This window comes from Pteronotus mesoamericanus, unplaced genomic scaffold (assembly GCF_021234165.1).
Source record: "Pteronotus mesoamericanus isolate MK-2021 breed Mesoamerican mustached bat unplaced genomic scaffold, CSHL_Meso_final contig_256, whole genome shotgun sequence".
In the NCBI taxonomy this organism is placed as follows: Eukaryota; Metazoa; Chordata; class Mammalia; order Chiroptera; family Mormoopidae; genus Pteronotus; species Pteronotus mesoamericanus.
Genome location: NW_026555108.1, coordinates 4790708 through 4813830, shown reverse-complemented (window position 1 = coordinate 4813830; position 23123 = coordinate 4790708). Strand labels below are relative to the sequence as shown.

At 34.9% G+C, this 23123-nt stretch overlaps 1 protein-coding gene across 1 annotated transcript in view; it reads left to right on the top strand.

Annotated features, from left to right (window-relative positions):
- The window catches only part of TEX11 (testis expressed 11), a 156101-nt gene that overhangs the window by 75725 nt on the left and 57253 nt on the right, over nt 1–23123 (top strand). Inside the window, exons 13-15 of the mRNA XM_054574233.1 lie at nt 7985–8136; nt 10176–10261; nt 12989–13126. Coding sequence (XP_054430208.1) covers nt 7985–8136; nt 10176–10261; nt 12989–13126 — 376 coding nt within the window. The remainder of the gene's footprint in view (nt 1–7984; nt 8137–10175; nt 10262–12988; nt 13127–23123) is intronic.

Sequence of the window (23123 nt, the reverse complement as noted above, 5' to 3'; positions counted from 1 at the left end):
ACCTCAATAAAACTGTTAAAAATATAATCACTAAGGAACTTGATAAAAATAAAGGGGTCAGGCCCTACCTTACTCCAACAAGCCCAAGTCTATGTATTCTTATTAGATTTCCAGGTAGTTCTGAGAGCCACTATTTCAGACCAAGGATCAGTAAACATTTTTTGTAAAGGGCCAGGCAGTTAATATTGTATCTTAGGCTCGGCAAGCCAGAAAGTCTGTCACACCTTCTTAATCTGTTGTTGTAATGTGAAAGCAGCTATAAACTATAAATGAATGACAGTGGCTTTAGTTACACAATAAAACTTTATTTATGAAAACAGGTGGCTGATTGAATTTGGTCTGCAGGCTCTAGAGCTTGCTAACCATTGTTGTAGACCAGTCTCCTACTTGTACATGACTTCTTGGATGAAAAGTCATATAGCCTCTTCTGGAATACCTGTGGAAGAGAGGATTTTCATTATTACATTTTTACAAAGCTGGAGTATGGAATTCTTCCTCACATAGAATTTATACATATTTCCAGTAATCTCTACATATTTATACATATTTCCTGTTGTAGGGAAAAACCTAGTTCTTCCCTACTGTGTGTTTTTTTCCTATATACATATTTTTTCCCTGTCCCCTTTACTACTTACACAAAGCGTTTCACTTCTGGTCACCAAATATGTGTAAGTTTTTGCCCACACCAGTAAATTCTCTGTGACACCAACTGGATATTCTACAACTTGACTCCATTCTGACACTGTCTACCTGAACATAATGTCAGATCCCACAGGTTAAGGGCTCAGTTCCACAAGACTGCCCCCCACCCCTCCCTCTTTAGTAGTTATTGGTATGCCAGGTTTTTATATATCTTCATGATTCAGGCTTGGTAGGTAGGTGGTATATTTCTAGAAATTCATTGACTTCTTCTAGGTTATCCAGTTTGCTGGTGTATAATTTTTCATGGTAGTTCTTACAATTCTTTTAATTTCTGTGGCATCTGTTGCAGTGTCTCCTCTTTCATTTCTGATTTCATTTCAGTTTTCTTTCTTTTCTTAGGTTTGGGCTTAGTTTGTTCTTGTTTTTTAATCCCTTAGTTGTAAAGTTAGGTTGTTGACTTGAGATCTCTGTTGATTGTATTAATGTAAGCATTTATAGCTGTAAATTTCCTCCTTAGCACAGTTTTTTTTGTGTGTCCCATGAGTTATGGTACGTCGCGTTTTCATTTTTATTCATCCCTAAGTATTTTCCAATTTCCCTTGTGATTTCTTCTTTGATTCATTGGTCATTTAAGTGTGTTGTTTAATTTTTGTAACATCTGAACTTTCCAGTTTTTCTTCTGTTATTGACTTCTAACTTTATTCTTTTGTGGTTAAAAAAGACATTTTGTATGGTATCTATTAAAATCTATTGAGACAACATTTGTGCCCTAATGTATCTTGGAAAATGTCCCATGTGCACTTGAGAAGAATGTGTATTCTGTTATTGGGTAGAATGTGCTCTATGTGTCTGTTAGATCTAGTTGATTTATTGTATTGTTCAAGTATCTATTCCTTATCTTCTGTCTGGTTCTATCCATTGTTGAAATGGAGTCTTGAAGTCTCCAACGATTACTGTAGAACTTATCTATTTCTGCCTTCAATTCTCTCAGTTGGAGTTCTTTTGATTATCTGTTATTAGGTATGTAAATGTTTATAATTGTTATATCTTCTTGTATTGAACCCTTTATTAATGTATAATGTCCTTCCTTAGTTTTTCTAAGACTTTTTGATTCAAAGTCATTTTTTCTGATATTATTATAGCCACTGCTGCTCACTTTTGGTTATTTGCATGGAATACCCTTTTCCTTTTCCATAATTTCACTTTCAACCTATTCGTGTCTTTGGATCTAAAGTGAGCCTCTTGAACACAGCATATAGTTGGATTCTGTTTTTGTATCCATTCTTTAGGTCTCTACCTTATGGTTGGATAGGTTAATTCATTTATATTTAAAGAAATTACTGATAAAGTGGGGCTTTTGTTATTTTGCTGTTTTTTTCTATATGCCTGATAGATTTTTTTTTTTTTTTGGTCTCTCATGTCCTGTATTACTATTTTCAGGACTGAAAACTCTCCCTGCCCCAATTCTATATTCTAAAGAATTTCACACAGGAAAGAGTTTGCAAACCAGTGGACTGTAGGCTGGGTAGGGCCAGAGATGTGTGGCATAGGGATGAATTAGTTGCCAACATTTAATAACTTTACATAAAAATCTGGATTTCTATATTCTCCTGGGAAAAAAAATTGAAAAATCTGAAAACACTTGGCCAGTATTCTTGCTAAGCAACAATCAGGTGGAGCTAAATAGTTGGTACCATCTTAAGACATGGGGCATGTGTTCTCTAATTTGACCCAATCCCTACAGTACCTATTTTCTCTCCAAAAAGTGAGAGAATGAAAGCTAGACTGAGAGGGCATTCAAGAAAATGAGAAAGGACAAATCTCTTTGTGATGGAAGTAAAAAATATTCCTACATGTTTAATATGAAAACAAAGTGTGTCTATGTCAAATGAATACCACCCAAGAGCTCATTATGAAACAAAATAAAGTAGAAACGATGGCCAGTATGCAGAAAAGTGATATAATTAAAACTTACTGCATTTAAGGAAAGTACTGAAATTTTAACCAAATTTCTTCTGCAAAGTGAATTAAATAAGCAACCCTGTTCTAAAATGCAGTTATATAGTTATATATTAAAGAAAAAGATTGCCCAGGCATTAATCCCTCTTATAGATGACAAGTTTACAAAAACGGTTTCTAGTGAGTGAGGCACAAAGTATAGTTTTAAGTTTCAAATGTAATCTAACCAGAAATGCTGTTGTGTGGCACATTGAAGGCATGTCTGATAATTTAGTGGAAGGTCGTTTTAAAAGGTTTATTTGTGATGTTTCTTTTGCACAGACATAAGTAATACTGCCCCCCAAAAGTGTATTTATTTGTGGTGTCAATGAAAAGTTTGATGTGATAGAACTTTATCACATGGTGCCTGTATCTTATAAGTTTCATGTAGGTTGGTCAAAATAACTTAAATGTGAATATAAAAGATATGCTTGCAATGGTTAGTTATTAATATAGGCCTTGATTTGTACCTTAAATCTAAGGTGGAAGTGTGTTTTAAGATTATAAGACAAGTCTATTCATTGTATAATTCACCAGGAAACAGTTTGTGCTAAAAAGCTAAAAATGAAATGTGAATGTAGTAATACTACATGTATACTGAATATCTCCTGTGACTTCATCAGAGGTTATTGCTTTGTTGGGTGAATTTGACGCACAATGCAATAGGGGCCTCTACTTCTTGGAGCTTAGGGGTCTTACTTGATTGTGATGCTGTCACCAGTTGGGTTGCCCTGGAAGCAGATTTTAAGATGGAGGTTAATGTGCAAATGGTTTTTTAAGGGGTACTCTTGGGATCAACACCTATAACGGGAAGGAAAGGGGGCAGAACTAGGTAAAGAGAGTTGGACTGATGTAACATCACAACAATGCTTCAACCTCAGCCCATGGGGAGCACTGAAGATGGGATGGCCCTTCAGAATTGTCTTCAGTTAGGGTGAGATCATATAGCCCAGTGTTGACTAGTCATTGGATGCCAGCTGCCCGGGGAGGGGGCATAACCTTTGGTAATTCCTAAATAGCAAGTTGGAAATAAATACTTCAGTCTCGAAAGGGAGAGCCGGACAATACAGCACAGCATTTATGACAGGTGCTAAAGAGATGTTTTTTGAACTGTTGAAATAACTCAGCTTGTTCATGTCATCCAAGGGAAAATCCCTGCCTCAGCCCAAAGACTTGACCCATTTGGTGAATGTGACAACCCATATAAATATTCTGAACCTGTCTCTGCAAATGTGCTCGATAAGTAATTACGCAAATGTAAATTTTAATTCACATGTTCTTAGTGAAGTCATTTCTTCGGGGAACTCATTTGGCAAGGAATAATCTGATTCACTTTTCTATGCTGAAATTGGTTTTCAGAGATGGAAGTGATTACCTAAACTACAGACTCAAAATTGTAGACTTAAAGATTGACTTCTTAAAAATGTTTTCTGATTTTCAGCATTATAATAATGAAAGCACTATTTTGCCTTTCTCAATTAACATCACTAATGTGGATAAAAGAACTACACATTGAACTGTAGTGTAGTGTGGTACTGAATTCTAATCAGGTAACTCTGAAATATCAGATATAGTGGACATTTATTGCTTTTGATCAGCTATCATTTATTCATTCCACTTTCCTTTGAATGACAGCACCCAAATTTCCATTTAAGTACCTACTTCTTCCATATCAGCCCATGTGGATATTGGCATATTAGTATAGAAGAGTTTCAGGTTTCTATTTTCAAATCAACAGAATTATAAATTTCAAAATTTCAAAATCAGCCCTGGCTGGGTGGCTCAGTTGGATGGATCCACCCCTGGTCAGAGCACATACCTAGGTTGCGGGTTCAATCCCCAGTTGGAGCATGTCTGTCTCTCTCTCTCTCTCTCCTCCCCTTTCTCTCTCTCTCAGAAATCATAAATATACCCTCAGGTGAGAATTTAAAAGTTCAAAATTAATATTAAAAGTTAGATAAATTAAGTAGTACTATTAGATTTCAAATTTAAATTTAAAATAAGCTGCTGCTTCTGAGCTCTTACCTGTTTCTACTATAACATGCTGTATCGCCGTTCAGTTAATAGACCCTCATTTGAAAAGATATATGCATCCCTATGTTCATTGCAGCATTATTTACAATATCCAGGATATGGGAGCAACCTAGGTGTCCATCTATAGATGAGTGGAGAAAGAAGTAGTATATATATATTCAATGGAACATTTCTCATAATAAAAAAGAATGAAATCTTGCCATTTGCAACAGCATGGATGGACCTAGAGGATATTTTGCTAAGTGAAATCCGTGAGACAGAGAAAGATAAATAACATATGATTTCTGGAATCTAAAAAAAAAACCCAACAAATGAACAAACAAAACAAAAACAGACTCATAGACACAGAGAACAAAGTGATGGTTACCAGAGGGGAGGAGGTGGTGGGATGGGTGAAGACTGAAGGGAGATTAAGAGGTACAAACCTCCAGTTATAAAATAAATAAGCCATGGGGATGTAATGTACAATACAGGGAATATAGTCAGCAATATTATAATAACTTGATACAGTGACAGATGATTACTAGACTTATTGTGGTGATCATATTGTAAGGTAGAAAATGTCAAATCACTATGCTGGACAGCTGCAACTTATATAATATTGTATGCCAGCTATACTTTAATAAAAAAATTTTTTAAAGTGTGATTGCATATCTGGAAGTTGCTTTTTCTTGAAGTCTGTTTCACTCATTTATGTTAAACACTTGTCACCTGTAGGCAGTATAAGAATTATGCATTATATTATAGAGAATGATTTTAATAATATCATTGCAAAGGCATAAATATATTGTATGTAAAGAAGTTTCTTTTAGCTAAGTGTGCAAAACGTTGTTAGAAAGTGAATGCAGTTCTGCTATGACTAAGCTAAGGTAGTGCAGACCTAGTTTTCTGACGTTCCACCTTGATGTAAGGGTAAAATTTTGAATACATTGATAAGTGGGTTGAAATACCATGTTTGTTAAGTGATATGTTTTTGACATTTCACCATTTATAGTCAAGCTTGATTAGGAGTCAGGGTGCAAACAATTTCAGGTTATATACTTATGAGATCCTGGTAATATATTGTGCTATAGAAGGGCATAACATATGCTTCCAATTCTAGGAAAGCAGTTAGGTGGCTTGATAGTCTATTATTGTGAGTCATTTTTCTGAAATTTTTTAGATTATCTGATTACTCTGTAAATTTACCACTTAAGTAAACTTGTCAAAATATAAACTAAGATTAATTTGGCTTGTCTTTTACTCATCAAATCTTTGCTGGTTTATGTTAGTGCTTCTCAGACTTTAATGTGTATATGATCAGCTGAAGGTCCTGTTAAAATAGATACTCCAATTTAGTAGGTCTGGGGTGGGGCCTGAGATCTGCATTTCCAGCAAGTTTTCAGATGATGCTAATGCTGTTGCTTTGTGAACCACACTTTGAGTAGCCAGGTTTGGGAGTTTACTTCCCCCTTTGAAAAATCAGAACTAACAACTTTTCCTTTCTTTAGTCTTCATTACCCCTTAGTTTTTCCATAATTTCTTAAGACTTCTATAATTTACAAGTCTTACTTATAAATCCTTTTAGTCTCTTATAATGCAAGTTACTTTGATCAAGGGATCCTGAACTTTTTACAACAAAGAAGTTACTATTACTGTCTCCTCACCTTGAGCTTTAATTCCTTCTTCTCAAAAATTCTATTTTTTAGCTCTGTGACCATATCATGACTATAATGAAAAGTTTAAAAGGAAAAAGATCATATCTAATCTTACTATCCTAACAAATAATCTGTTTTGAATTTTCCTTTTTTTCAACTCTTTGTATTTGTGCATAATTTTTCCTATTTGTAATCTTGGCATAGATCATTTGATCTTTTTATTGGTTATTATGTTTTGGGTTTTTTCAGATACATACCAAGAAGTGGAATTGCCAGGTCTATTTAAAGAACAAGTATCAGTGACCCATGGGCGTGGACAACAGGGTGGGGGCTGGCTGTGGGGGGAGGAGTGGGTGGGGAAGGGGGGAAAACAGGAAAATTGGGATAACTATAATAGAATAACAATTTAAAAAAAGAAATACCATCTTAAGAAAAACAATTCTATTTCTAATTTTCTGAAGAAACTTCATACTGTTTTCCATAGTAGCTATACCAATTTGCATTCCTACCAACAGTGCACGAAGGTTCCCTTTTCTCCACATTCTTGCCAACACTTGTTGTATATTGATTTTTTTTTTTACTGAATTTATTGGGGTGACATTGGTTAATAAAAGTATATAGGTTTCAGGTGTATAATTCTATAATACATCTTCTGCATATTGTATTGTGTGTTCACTACCCCAAGTCAAGTCTCCTTCCATTACCATTTATACTCCATATACCCTCTTCTACTTCCCCCTACACCCCTTCCCTCTGGTGATCATCATGCTGTTGTCTGTACCTATGAGGGGTGTTTGTTTTTTTTTACTTAATTCCTTCATCTTTTTCATCCAGCCATGCAACTACCTTTCCTCTATCAACTGTCAGTCTGTCCTCTCTGAGCCTGTTTCTATTTTGTTTGTAGTTTATTTTGTTCATTATTAGATTCCTAATATGAGTGAAATCATATGATACTTCTCTTAACAATAATGTCTTCCAGTCCATGAATTGTTAGAATTTTTTAAATAATCAAAATATACTGGTATTATTTGTGTAACCAAGGATAAATAAATATTTATAAGGAGTGGTTGGCAGAAAGCACTGGTAAACTTTTTTCTTTTTAATTTTATTGAGATGTAAATGACATTCAGCACTGTATAAGTTTAAAGGTGTACAGCGTAATGACTTGAGAAGGTGGTTGGAAGGTACAATCTTCCAGTTACAAGATAAATAAATATTAGAGACGTAGTGTACAACATGGTGACTGTAATTAACATAGCTGTACGGTGTATTTGAAAGTTGCTAAGAGAGTAGATTCTAAAAGTTCTCATCACAAAATGACTAGTGAATTTCTGATGTCAGTCCATGCATCTTCACTGGAGCTCATGAAGCAATTTTTATAAATTAGCATCATTTTTGGAGAAAAAGCATAAATAAGACAGTAGGAAAGAGATGATTATCTGACTATAGGTGTTCATGAAAATAAAATATTTGTGGCTTAATAAATTAAGCAAAAATTGAATTAAAAGGTTTATTTTGACAAATAGGCTTATTTACACATTTAGTGATATTACCTAAGCTCAGATATAATTTTATCTTGCCTCTTTTGCTCATACTCAAATAAACTTTAGTCCTATTGGTTAAAAAACCAACTATTCTACTCACACAACTTACAATTTTGTTTCATTGAACAGAGAATTTGTTGGGTTTCATTTCCTGAAGATGATCTGCGAACATTTTAAGACATCAGAAAATGTTGGAAAAGCTTTACTGTACCACATTGAAATACTTATACAAAGAAAGGAAGAACAGCTTGCTAAGGAGATGATTGAAGACATCATTATAGGTCAGTAGGATTTCTACAGGTGTTTTAGAAAGGTGTTAATATGCATATGATTCCAAGGTGGCTATCAGAACAGTAGCAAAATACTCAGGTCAAGAGATTTTTTTTCCTTTTTCTCACTCCTCTTTTTTTCTTCCTAATAACCTTTAACTATAACACGTCACCTATCCAGATTCCACTTCTTTGGCAAGCTAGAATGACAAAATAAGCAAATATAACAAACCATAAACAAAAACAAACCTTTGAACTTAAAACTCATGTATGGTGGAAAATTGTGATGTTAGAAACCTAATTTCACGTGTTTCCAGTTTGATCTCAAATTTGCTGTATGCCTTTGGGCAGGTCAATAATATCACTGGATTTTATTTTTTTCCAACTGTGAAATGAAGGTTGTGTCAAATTCCTGGTTTTTGACATTTTTTAGCAGCAGCATCCTCTTGTGATACAATCTTATATGAACCCTGTGCCACATGAAATACACTGTAGTTGCTCCAGTTAAAGCAGAGATGTAGAGCCAAATCTTAGCATTCCCCAATCTCCCACCTCTCTGTAGGACACTATAACCTGAAGCACACAGATGGTTATAATCCCTTTCTTAGAAATTCTCACCCCAGTCTCTTCCAACTCTACACATATATAGAGATATAGTCAGTAAATGTTTTCTAAAAAATTTTTTATTGTTCTATTATAGTTGTCTCAACTTCTCCCGCTTTATCCTCCTCCACCCAGCCCACCCCCCACTCCCGCTGTCGATCCCCACACCGTTGTCCATGTCCTTAGACACAATTCTAATAAGCTTGGTCATCTGGTTTTTTCAACCCTTAGCATTTTAATGGTCATATATTAAAAACAGTGAAAGGGTATACAGGGAAATATATGGCTAACTTGACAACAAGGTAAGAAGAAAAACTCCACAAGTTTTATTAAAAAGTTTCAAACATTAAAAAATATAATAATCTGTACTATATTCTATAATAATTACCAAAGGCATCACCATGATTTATTAATAGTACAATAAAATACAGTACTTGTTAGTGTTGTTGACTCTGAATGACCAAAGGTTAAAATGTGCTTCAGAAAACTAGAAAGTATGTTTAGAAAAATATAATTCATAAAACATAATTTTAGAAAAATTAAGAACTGAATGAAGTGATTTAAACTTTTTAAAATAAAAACATTTTATGTTTAATTAAACAGTCAATCAACTAGAAAAGTTGGTTATCCAGAATAACTAATTTCCTAAGGTTATAGTTAAGAAATCTTAGTTGCATTGTGATTCCAGATTATACACTTATATTCTCAAAATATTATAACATTTTAAGTAGATACATTAAGTAGCTTTTTACTCTCATGTGGGTATTTTTAACTAAATCATGAAACAAACTACATCTGCTGACTAGGCTTGAGAGTCGGAAACTCTCAGTGCTAATCAAGACTGTGGAAATTGATAGTGCCAAAGGGGTGAAAGAGAAGTGGGTGTAGAATTGTATTATTGTTTTAAACTTTTCCTTAATGTGTGCTAATATATTTGAACTCTGTAAATGTCTAGACCAGAAACAATCAGACACAAGTTACAATTTAAAGTAATAAAGTTTATGTGTAAAGATTGTCTTAAAGTATTCTACAAAGGCTTTAAGGTATAATTGGCCTTTCTTGTGAACTTGATCTGATGTGGTTAGTACATAATGAACATTTCTTATTAATGATTTCCAGCATTGCTGCCTGTTCATTCACAATAACATTAAGGCACCAGATGATGATCAAATTTGGAACATGGGAAATACATTAAAGAGAGACTAGGCTGGAAAACTATCACAGATTGATGGGCGAATTACTGTGACTGTACCAAACGCTGACTGTATTGTATAAACCGATTTTGCTAGTAAACCTAAAATCTATGATGAAAAGCTGTCTGAATGTGATTGTGTTTGTAGCCATTACTTAAAGATTATGTGTTCTGAATATAGTTAGCTCTTTTATTTAATGTAATAGAGCTTGATTCTTGCTTCTAGATCTTGAGAGGTTTTTTTTTCTTTTTTCAGATCAGCAAGCAGGAAGAAAAATGACAACAGAATTAATAGGCTATTTACACAACCTTCTGTGGAGAAAAGCTTCCAAAAGTTATGAGGTTTGGGAATAATTTTTTTTTATTCTTTATATTCTCTCTCAATCCCAACAAGGAAAAAAGTGTGTTGACTATAAAAATTATAGAGCATCAAATACTTTAGTAATCTCTATTTATTAAAATTCATAATGTAGAATGTTAATGGGCATTGGGCAAGAATTTACATTATTTTATTTTTAATAAATTATATTTTATTAATTATGCTATTACAGTTGCCCCAATTTTTCCCCCTTTGCCCCTCTCCACCCAGCACCCTCTATTCCCTCAGGCAGTCCCCACACCTTTGTTCTTGTCCATAGGTCATGCTTATAAGTTCTTTGGCTACTCCATTTCCTATACTGTACTTTACAGACAAGAATTTATTTTAAAATACTAAGATATGATTCATCCCCATTGAGGACTTAGAATGTAGGGAAATGACACCATGGATATTAAACTATAGGAAAGTAATTTATTTTAACATGAGGAATGAGAAACTCTTAGAGGTTTTTATTCCCTTTAAAAATTGTGGCGTGAAGCACAGTATTTTTAGGGCACTGAAAATACTTTGATATTGTAATGATGGATACATGTCATTACACATTTGTCTAAACCTATAGAAAATACAACACCAGGTGTGAATCTGGATGAAAACTAGAGACTTTGTGTGGCTGTGATATGTCCATACAAGTTCATTAGTTGTAACAAATGTATTGCTCCAGTGGAGGATTTTGATAAGGGGAGAAGCTATGCATGTGTGGGGGTAGGGGGTTCATAGGAAACCTCTGTACATTCCTCTCAATTTTGCTGTGAATCTAAAACTGCTCTAAAAAACCTTCTAAAAGTTTTTTTAATTGTGGTGCAATTTTAAAAAATACAAAAAAGTAGTAATTATTTTCTCTTTACAATCCAGATTTACAGTAGAAAAATTTAAAACTATGGATACATTTTTTAAAGTATAGTTATTTGTAATATAATCACTTGCAAAATTTGGGTATATTTCCTTCTAATTTTTCTCTGTGTGTAAAAAAAAAAAAGGATATACTGTTTTTAAAAAGTTATATTGGATTTCCACTTCCAATCAAGAAGTAACAGACCAGATTTATGTCTTTGCCTAAACATACCCCAATAAAACAAGACAAAATACATGAAAAAAATGGTTTTTAAGACATTGGATATCAGACAACAGAGAGTGATATCTTGGAAATAGGAAATAAACAAAGTGAGCCCTGTAGTTGTGCAGCTTACTACCTTGAATTTCCAGGCTGTCGTGTAGGAAGAAGAACTGAAGTGAATTCTAGTGGGCTTTCTAATTAGAGTAGATGTAGCTGAGAGTGTGAGAGACCAAAGCAGCTAAACTCATAGAACAGAATACCAGAGAGGAGAGCATAGCACAAAAAGAGAACCCCAGCAATCTGCAAGTCCTCCTCCAGTGTTTAGCAGAGTACTGATGAGGACACTATGGAATGAAAATATCTGAAACCAGGGGAATAACCATCTAAAATTAAGAGAGGTAACATGCTTGGCATTCATCAATAAACAGACACCTCGGTTGTTTCCATACCTTGGCTATTATGAATAATGCTGCAATGAACATGGCAATATAGATATCTCTTTGAGATAATGATTTCATTTCCTTCGGATATATACCCAGAAGTGGGATTGCTGGATCACATGACAATTTTATTTTTAATTTCTTGAGAAACCTCCATACTGTTTTCCAAAAGTGGCCATACCAGTTTATATTTCACCAATAGCATGCAGTTTCCCTTTTCTCCACATTCTCTCTAGCATATATCTTTTATCTTCTTGATGATAGTCATGCCAGCAGGTATGAGGTGATATCTTATTATTGTGGTTTGATTTGCATTTCTTTGGTTATTATTGATGTTGAGCACCTTTTCATGTACCTGCTGGTCATTTGTTTGTTGTCTTTGGAAAAATGTCTATTCAGATCTTCAGCCCATTAATAAAATTTTTTTTTGCTATTGTGTGGTAGGAGTTCCTTGTATATTCTGTATATTAACCCCTTATTGAATATGGGGTTTGCAAATATTTTCTACCATTCCATAGGTTGTCTTTTAATTTTGTTGATGGTTTCTGTGAGATTTCTAATGTGAGGGAATAAGAATATTGATTGTCACTTTATCTGTGACTTATACTGATTATTAAAACTGATAATTTAATGCACTTAGAACTCAACTACAGGAGATGTTGTGTTTTGGTTGCGTAAAAAAAGAAAAATACCAGTCAGAGAAAAACATACCATATGATCTCGCTTAATGTGGAATCTAATGAACAAAATAAATTGACAAACAAAACAGAAACAGAGGCATAGATACATGGGACAGAATGATTCAATAATGAACAATAATATGTGGAACTGTCGGAGGTTGGGGGGACTGGATGAAAGAAGATGAAAGGATTAGCCAAAAAACATATAGGTATGACCCATAAACACAGACAACAGTATAGTCATGGCCAGAGAGAAGTGGGTAGGAGTTAGGTGGAGGCAAGCAAAGCCGGAGGGCAGAGAATGGGGACATCTGTAATAGTGTCTGTCAACAATAAAAATAAAAAGTAAGTGAACAATATTTAAAAGATAACTGATAGAAGTTTCTTCAGTTCTCCCATTAAAAGAAAGAAAGAAAACAATACCATTTTTCTGTTTGTTCCTAGGGGTAACTTGGAAATATTAGAGCCAAATGTAGAGATATTTGTGTGATTTTGTTATTTCTTTTTAAACTTTAGGTACAAGACTATGCTGAAGCCCTAAACTGGTACTACTATTCTCTGAGAATTTATGAAACTGATGAAATGGATGGGGAATTTCCTAAGCTGAAGAGGAACATGGCTTCCTGTTACCTGCATTTGAAACAAGTTGAAAAGGTCTTTTGATTTATCTATTTTTCTTTTCTTTTTTTTCCCTTTTGCAAGAGTGAGCTAAATGTCTACGTATTTTCCAGAAGTTTGGCTATATTTATGTATTTGTTATTTTTTCTTTTCTTAATCCCTTTACCCTTCTCACCCAGCCCCCAACCCTCTCCCCTCTGACAGCTGTCAGTCTGTCCTCTATATCCATGAGTCTGTCTCCACTGTGTTTGGAGAGTATTATGCTGAATGAAATAAGCCAGTCAGAGAAAGACAAGTACCACACACCTTCACTAATATGTGTAATCAAACGATCACCTGTTTTTCAAAGGCCACAAATGTTGTCATGCTTAGTGGCAGAGAGATAGAGGCAGTGGTGTGACTTCTTTGCTATCTGAGAGTTCATCATACAGGAGAAAGTCAAATTGATATTTTCCTGATTTGCACACTATACAAATTAATTACTGGAATTCCCAAAAGGAGATAGAATTTGGAAGACCATTAATTCCATTACTTACTCTTTACTTTTTGCACCCTGTTCTGAAAAGTGATATATCATTGGAACTCCTGAACAAAGTTATCTGCTACTAACCATCTGAAGTATTTTCCTTTGAAGTGTACTAAATTTTAAGGCATACATTTTTTTGACAAGGATTCAGTGAGAACAAATACTTGGATGAAATGGTCAATCTTTTACTTTCTGGGTTACCTCTTGCCTTTCCATCTACCCTAAAAAAATGTCCAGAAATTGATTTTTTTAATCAGGACAAAATTCTAAAAGGTAAAAGATAAAAACTTATTTAAGGATAGAACCATTCATACTTCCCAAAGCAACTGGGAAATTTCTTCCTTTTGGTATTTATAGTATGCACATATTTGGGGGGGTGGTATTGGCTCATGAAAAGGCAAGGAAAAGGAAGGGTAAGTGTGGACCCAGATAAAGTATGAGTTTTTGTTGCCTTTCAAGTTTAATGACAAGTTTAGGAGAAAATTTGTGATTAAGTGTTGTAATTCCAGACATTTTCTTTGAAGATTTGTTTATTTTGAAAGGTGGTTTATCTGACTAAATACTTCAGATTGTCTTTCAAAAGAGAATATATACCATTTAGTTTTCATGTTATAAATTTATAGTCCTGGAAGAGAAGTAGAAATTTAATGTAATTCATCATAGTTCTGCACAGGCTAGTGTTTAACTGTTTCATGAAGATAGTTGACTACTGTTTACTTAAAGACCTTAAAAGAAGAGTGTCATACAGATTTTTGTTACCTAATTCATTATGCCTGCACAGGATATCATTAGCTTTCAGAAAGATAGTTGCCTACTACTTACTTACAGCTTTGTAACTTCCATGATTTATGTTGGCCTGGCAGATTGGGAAGGATCTGGACCTGGGGCTAGACAGGCCAGTTGCAGGGATGGATGCATCCTCTGCAGGCCAAAGAAGGATATCTAATCAGGTCATCAAGGTAGAAAGAACACAGTATGAGGCACTGTGCTTGTCTTTGAGTTGACAGAGACAAACAAGACGTAGTTGCCTTCGGCTCAGCCACGCAGCTGGCATCAGGTTATCCTAATAGGCAGATAAGCAGAACATGGCAATGAGGAAATCTTAAGTACTGGAAGTATTTCATAAGTTAGAAACACAGGTAGTTGGCATCACATAAGTGTACCAGCAGGGAACAGGTCTTCAATCGTAGAAATTTGGACTCAGAGGCAGAATTCAAATCTTTGGGGTATTTGGGTTATGTGTAGATAAATGGATGAGGAAGAGAAGGTAGAGGATATGAGGCTGCTTTCAAGAGTGGAGCTCAGGCATGGGGAGCCAGACTGGGATGAATTACCAGAAGAACTAGATACAGTCTTCCAAGCCTTAAAGCAGTGTTTCTTAAATCTCCTTTAACTAATGTCAAGTTTGGTCCTAGAGCCTAGTATAGGCCTGAGTCTATAATTGGCAGTTCAAATGCTACTGATAGTGAGGAGGGAAAAAAGAGGAGAGCAGGAAATGAGGCAGGTCCTAATAGTACGTATTTAGTGTGTGATTATGCTAGTTAAGGTTGATGTTGAAGCCAAAGGGTATTTTGAATATGTTCAAGGTACTCTTGTTAACTACTGTTAGTATATTTCTCCATTTCATTCTTCCTTTCTTGAACTTAACTGACATTGATTTAATGCCCTCCTATTGTAAGGAATACTCTCCTATGTACTAGGGCAGATAGAAAGGTGAAAATCACACAATTTATCATATTTTACTATTCTCACCTAACCTTGTTAATTTTCATTGTCTGCTGTTTTTTCACTTTTTCCCTTGAGCTACTTAACATTGCTCAGAAAATTTATGCAACCATGCTTATTGAATAGGCTAAAATTTCATGGTTTTTCAGTTAGGCATTCAATAAAACTAATTCTTACTATCATATTACTCACAAAGGTGATTCCAAAACATTTTTTTGTCCTTAAAGCCCCCATGCCTTAGCCTTTTTTTTTTTTTTTTTACCAGAAAACCTTACCTTGAAATTTTCTGAGCTTGTAGCCACTGGCATGAACCTCAACTTCTCTTTATTTATCCTTTATTCTCCCAAAAAATCTCTGAGAAAGTACTAACTTTTTCTGGGGACCTTCTCTACAGGTCTCAGCCCTAGCTCTTTAAACTTTTTTGTTTACTGCTTTTTCCCCTGTTACTACAATTTTTTTGAGGTCTTCTTCAACCTTGCCATGGTCTTCAAATTGTAGTTCTCTCTTTATCCTTTCTTTTATTACCAAACTTTCTACCCTAAAATTACTGCCTATATTTTTTCAGTAATCATTCATTTAAAAATATTTATTGACCATCTGCCACATGTTAAGTACTGTCTTAGGCATTGGAGCTCTAATAATGAACAAAATAGACAAACCTCCTACATCCATGGTTTTATACTCTACTAGGAGAGACAGACAAAAAAAGACACATGTTATGGTATATTATAGAAGCAGCAAATTTTCTGTAAAGAATTGAATAGTAAATATTTTAGGTTCGCTAAGCCATAGTCTCTGTTGCAACTATTCCACTCTGCTCTTGTGCCACGAAAATACTCATAGGCCATATGTGAACAAATTGGCATGGCTGTTTTAATAAAACTTTATATTTAGAAAACACTAAAATTTAATTTTTATATAATTTTCATGTGTTATAAAATATTTTTCTTTTGATTTTTTTTCAACCTTTCAAAAATGAAAAACCATTCTTAGCTTGTGAACTGTGTAGAAATAGATGGTGGGCTGGATGTGGACCAAAGGAGAAAACTCATCAGGAAAAAGTGTTATTAAATGTTTTAGAAGAGGACTGAAGGGTGGAAATTTTAGATAGGGTAGCCTGGGAAGACCTTAGTAAGAAGGTGGTGTTTTTCTTTTAGTGGAAACCTAAGAAAATGAGGAATCTGAATATGGATATCTGAAAATAAAAGAGCATTCCAGACAGAGAGGATAGTGAGTGCAAAGATAGGACTATGCCTGAGGAACAGCAAAGATATTAGTGACGAAATATTAGGGAAGGTTGGAGATGTGGTCAGGGAAGCAGCGTTATTAACTCTGAGATGGAGAACCATTGGGAGGATTTGGGGCAGAGTGGTGATACGATCTGACTTGTGTTTCAGTAAGTTCACTCTGGCCACTTGTTGAATAGACTGGTGTGGGTACAAGGGTGGAAGCTGGGAGACCAGTTAGGAGGCCATTGAAATAATCTAGGCAAGAGATGATGGTATCATGGACCAGGGCGGAAGAAGTGTAGATGGTGAGAAATGGTCAGATTCTAGATAGATTAAAAAAGTAAAGTTGACAGAATTCTCTGACGTAACCAGATGTTGGAGAAAAAGAAGACACAAGGATGACTCAAAGCTTTTGGCCTCACTACCAGCGCCCCTCTTGGTGATTTTTTTGCATCTATGATTCTATAAGTTGCTCTTAGGAAGATCACCAGTGACATTTTAATGATCAAATCTAGTCTTTTCTTAGTCCTCCTTGCACAAAACAGTGTAACACTGTCAACTGCTTCTTTCTTCTGGAAACTCTCTTTGGCTTCTATGACATCTTCTCTTAATCCTGTTGCTTTGACTGTTCTTTTTCTATTTCTCTTATCTGGCTAGTCTCTTTTCACCAAACAAATGTTTGATGAGGGCAGGTACTGTGTTCATCTTTTTCAGTATTTTATCCCTAATATCCACAACCATGCTTGGTACATGGTAAGTTTTCAATACAAATTTGTTGAGTGAATTTATTCTCTGGTCCCCTCTTTTCCTTCTTTTGTACACTCACCTTTCTGTAATACTTCAAATATTTTCTTAGCTTCAGCTCTTCATTCCCACATCTGTATCTCTAGCCCTGATCTCTCTGATAGCCGACTTTCACTCCTCTATTGTCTTTGGGTATATATCCAGCTACCTATGACTGAAATCTTAAATTCATGGATTCCTTCTTCTCCCCCTATACTCAGTCATGTGCCAAGTCTGGTCAGTTCTACCTCTGCAGCTTTTTTTTAACAGCTATCTTCTCTTCCATTTTCACCTCACTACCCTAGTTCAGGCCCTCATTAACTCTTAAGACTGTTGGAATAGTCTTCTGATTATTGTATCTTGTTTAGTAATCTTCCGTGGCTCCCTGTAAATAAAGACCAAATTCCTTAGTACTTAAGATCCTTTATAACCTAGAAATAAAATAAATGTATTTGTTCTCTTTACATGTGTACTATGTTTGACTTCAACTGGAGTACCTGCTGCTTTCCCTGCTTCATCATTGCAAATGACCCCTTCCTGGCCTTTTAAAATTCTTTTTTCAAAGCTTACCTATTAATGACAGTCTTAGCTTTCTAAGGAAATTTCTAAGACTTGCTCTTCCTTTAAGACTTTGTAACACTTCTGTTTATATCTAGGTACTTAAATTCTGCCTTGTATTGTAGTTAATTGTATACGTGCCGTAACCCCTATTAGAGTGCCATCCATCTCCTTGAGGACAGGGACTATATCTATTTTCCTTGATATCTACCATAGAGCCTAATGCATAGTAAGCATTCATTACATTAAGAAATCGTCATAGATACTCAATAAATACCTGTCAGTCTATTTCCTCTGATAGAAGAATTCTATTTGTTCATGCTATTTCTGTCCTTGCCACCGGGGATAATTGGAAATTGCAAGTGATCAAGATCTGTGAGTGCCCTTGATTATCAGAACTGAGCAAGATTATGTTATTTAAAAATTACCCCATTATTCTTTTATCTAGCTTAGCTCCTTACTCTTTGAGAAAGGGAAACACATTTTATTTTATTTTGTTTTAAAATGAAATAGTGAATCATAGGCCACAAGTTAATTTGAGCAGGTCAAAGGAATTGGAGAATAAATTCCTCTGAATTCTTAGTATATTATGTTACAGATTCATTAGTTCATACATTTGGCAACATTATTTTGAGAAAGTGGTGTATTAAATATAGGTAATTTATTTATTTGTTCTTTTTCCTAAGTTGTATAAATGTGAATTTTTAATTGCTATTATCCATTGAGTATCTCCAGTACTTTATGTGAAACAGTATTAAAGTATATAGTTTTATAGACACCAACTCTGCTTTAGGGAGTTTATAGCACCTTAAGTCAGTACCCTAATTTTATTTTATTATTTTTGAGGATTTTGAAGTGCTTGGTTTGTGTCATAGGCTTGAATGGAAAGACTTAGGATGGGGGAAATGGGCTTGGATTCTAAGTATAGAAGCAATTTATTACAACTTGATATAAAGGGATTTTGCTGTAAATCAGCAATTTTCAAATGGTGTGCCACAAGAATTTTTAAAACATGAAAATACATGACTACTTAGTCAGAGGCACTGACCCCTTTTCCCTTAGACTGTCAAATTAAAAAATGGCAACAGCCAACACAATAGCAGTCTGGTGTGGATGAATCAAATTTATATCTATTTTTTTTGTCAGATCAGCAGAAAATACAATTTTTTTGGTGTGCCGCACAATTTTAGTAATTAGTTTGTATGTGCCATGAGATAAAAAAAAAAGGTTGAAAATCGCTGCTATATATCATAATAAAACCTGAATTTTGGTTAATGGATGGATAATGGATTGTTTTAGGAATAGTCTGTAAGTTAATGATAATGCACAATTGAGTTTTTTAAATGTCTGATCTTATTTGTTGCTTAGAAAAATCTTACTTTTGAATGGACTCACATTTAGAGGTAGAAGCTCTCAGAGAGTACAGCCTATGCCTCTTGGCAATCTGTTCCTGCCACTTTTCTTTGGCCTTCTTCATTTTCTTTGCAAAAAGTTTATTGTATTCTGCGGTCTCTTCCTTATCTTTCTTAGTATATCATTTCTTCAGACCAATATGCCGATGTTTATGTTGTTAGACACATGGAGTAGCAAGATGTTGAATCTTGGGTGCTTTGGTCCTAAGTTTCTTACCTTTTTATGAGCTTTCTCATGACACATTAGCAGACATCATCTTTAGAGAGACTGAAAAGTTTGTGGATTCTTCTAGTTCTTTTAGACCCCAGGCAACGAGGTACAGTAGTATCTGTGAGACCAGAAATGCCGTTCTGCCCTTTTTTTTCCCCCCACAATGGCCAAGTTGAGAACACTGAGATTGGTATTCACAATGCAACCCCAAGCAAATTTGAGCTTTCTCTCTCTAGTCCTCCTTGGTCTATAACAGGAATGCCCCTTACTAAGCCGGTGAACACAGCTATGAATCAAGACACCCTGCTTCATGGGGAAACCTTGTTTGTCGTTCCCACCACTGATTTGAACCATATAGCCCTTCCATTCATCACCAAGAGCATCAGCAGCAACTTCTGTGGCCAGACACTTCCCATAAAAGATACAAAGTTTGCATTTGTCATAAAAAGCACTCATTTTAAGTATACAGTTGGATGGTTTTGACAGATATATTCCCTAGTATATGCGCTACCGCAGTCTAGATACAGAATACTTCCATTACCCCAAGAGTTTCTTGCTCTTCTTCCTAGTCAATCTTCACCTCTACTCTCAGCACCAGGCAATGACTGCTACACTTCCTATTACTATCAATTAATCTTCCCTAGAGTTTCATATAAGAGGAATCATATAGTACATAATTTTCAGGAGATAGGGCTTCTTTCACTCAACATGTTTTAGAGAATCACTCATGTTGTTGCATGTATCAATAGATTGTTCCCTTTTATTCCTGAGTAGTATTCTCTTGCCTGGATACTCCACTATTTGTTTGTCCATTCATCTGTTGATGGGCATTTTGGTTGTTTCCAGTTTGAGGCTATTATGAATAAAGCTACTGTGAACATTTAAAATGGAAGTCTTTGAATGGATATTTGATTTCTCTTGGGGAAATAATCTAAGAGTGGAATTGCTGGGTCATAGGATAAGTGCATTTCTAAGTTTATAAGAAACCATCAAGTTGTTTTCCAAGAGTTGTGCTATTTTACGTTTCTGTCAGCAAAGGGTGACAGTGCCAATTCATCCACATCCTTATCAACATATGGTATTTTCAATCCCTTTTTTTTATTTTGAGAGTACATTTATTAAAGCTACAGACAGTGAAACAAGGAAGGGATTAGGATAGAAGAAGCAACAGAAGAGAGCCTAGGTGGAGCTGCTCTGGCTCTCTAGAAACGTCATGGGAAAGGAGTGAGACAAAGCTGGGCCGCTATCAGCTCTCTGGAGAGTTGGAGAAAAGGGGACTGTTGGGACATGTTCAGGGAGTTAGCCCAGGAGACCTTTAGAGTTTAGGAGATGTAAGCCTGTGGAGGAAGAAAAGGGGGAAGGGAAAAGCCATAGGCATGCTCCTGGGAGGGAGAGGACACCAATCTTTTTTAGCAGTTTCCATAGGTGTGTCATGGGTTTTGTGTTAATGAAGTCTAATTTATTAAAAATTTTTAATGGTTTATTTTTATAGTGTGCTAAGAAATTTTGGTTACCCCAAGATGGCAAATTTTTCCACTGTGCTTTATTCTAGGAAATTTCTAGTTTTAGTTTTTTTTTTAAGTCTGTGATCCATTTTTAGATAATGTGCAGGTGTGTGGGAGGGTCAAGGTTCATTTTTCCCCATATACACATCTCTTGTTTTAGCACCAGTATTGAAAGATTATCCTTAACTAATTTAATTACCTTAACACCTTTGTCAAAAACCAATTGATCATAAATATTTGGATCTGCTTCTGTACTCCATTTTGTTCCATTGATCCTATGTGTCTATTTTTATGCTAATACCTCACTTCCTTGAATATTGTAGCTTTATAGTAAGTCTTAAAATCAAGCTGTGTAAATCCTCAACTTTGTTGTTTTTCAGAATCTTGTCTACTCTAAGTCCTTTATATTTCCACATAAATTGTAAAATCAGTTTGTTAATTACTAAAAAAAAATGCCTAGTGGGATATTTATTAGAACTACATTGAATCTATAGGTCAATTTGAGGACAGTTAACATCTTAAAAATATTGTGTTCAAATCCATTGACATAGCATAGCTGTCTTTTTTTAGGTTTTCTTTAATTTCACTCATCGATATCTTATAGTTTTCAGCATAAAAATCTTACATATATTCTGTTAACTTTATCCCAAATAATTCGTGTTTTTGGCAAGATTGCAAAAAAGTCTCACTTTGTTAATTTCAACTTCTAGTTGTTCATTGCTGGTATTTAGAAATACAATTGATTTTTTAACATCTTGGTAAGTTTTACCATCTTAAACATTTTTAAGTGTACAGTTCAGTGGCATTAAGTACATACACAATATTGTGCAAACACCACCACCATCCATCTCCAGAACTCTTTTCATCATGCAAAACTGATGCTCTGTCCCCATTAAACAGTAACTCACCACTTCTTCCAACCCCTGGTCCCTTGCAACCACAATTCTATGTTCTGTGTCTATAATTTTGACTGCTATATGTACCCCATTTAAGTGGAATCACACACTATTTGTCCAATTGTGACTGGCTTATTCCATATAGCGTAATGTCCTCAAGGTTCATCCATGTTGTAGCATGTATCACAATTCCCTACCTTTTAAAAACTGAATAATATTCCATTGTATGTATATACCACCTGTTTATCCATTCATCTGTTGGTGGACACTTGGGTTGCTTCCATCTTTTAGCTATTGTGAATAATGCTTCTATGAACACGAGTGTACAAGGATCTGAGTCCCTATTTTCAATTCTTCTGAGTATATACCTAGGAGTAGAATTTCTGGATCCTATGGTAATTCTAAGCTTAAATGTTTTAAGGAACAGCCACAGTGTTTCCATAATGGCTGCACCATTTTACAGTTCCACCAAAAATGCACAAGTGTTCCAATTTCTCCACATCCTCTTGAATACCTGTTATTTTCTGGGTCTTGGGGGTTTTTTTGTGTGTTTTTTGTTTGTTTGTTTGTTTTTTAGAAATAGCTATCCTAATGAGTGTGAAGTGGTCTCTTGTGTTTTTGATTTGCATTTCCCTAATGAGTAGTGCTATTGAAAACCTTTTCATGTGGATGTTGACCAGTTGTATATCTTTTCTGGAGAAATGTCAAATTCTTTTGCCTATTTTAAATGTTTATTTTTTATTTGTTGAGTTATAGGAGTTCTTTATATATTCTGGATATTAACCCATTACCAACATATAATTGGCAGACATTTTCTCCCATTCTGTGGATTGTCTTTTCCCTTTTTTGGTAGTGTTCTTTGAAGCACAAACACTTTAAATTTGATGAATTCCAAATATCTATCTTTTATTTTGTTGCCTGTACTTTTGGTGTCATATCTTAAAAAAATCACTGACAAATACAGTGTTATAAAGGCTTCCCCCTATGTTTCATTCTGAGACTTTTATAACTTTAGCTTTTAGATCCATTTTGAGTTAATTTTTGTATATAGTAGAAGGGAAGAGTCAGGTTTATTCTTTTGCATGTGGATATCTGGTTTCCACAACATCATTTATTGAAAAGACTGTCCTTTTTCCATTGAAAGGTCTTGGCACCCAAGTTGAAAATCATTTGGCTATGTATGTGAGG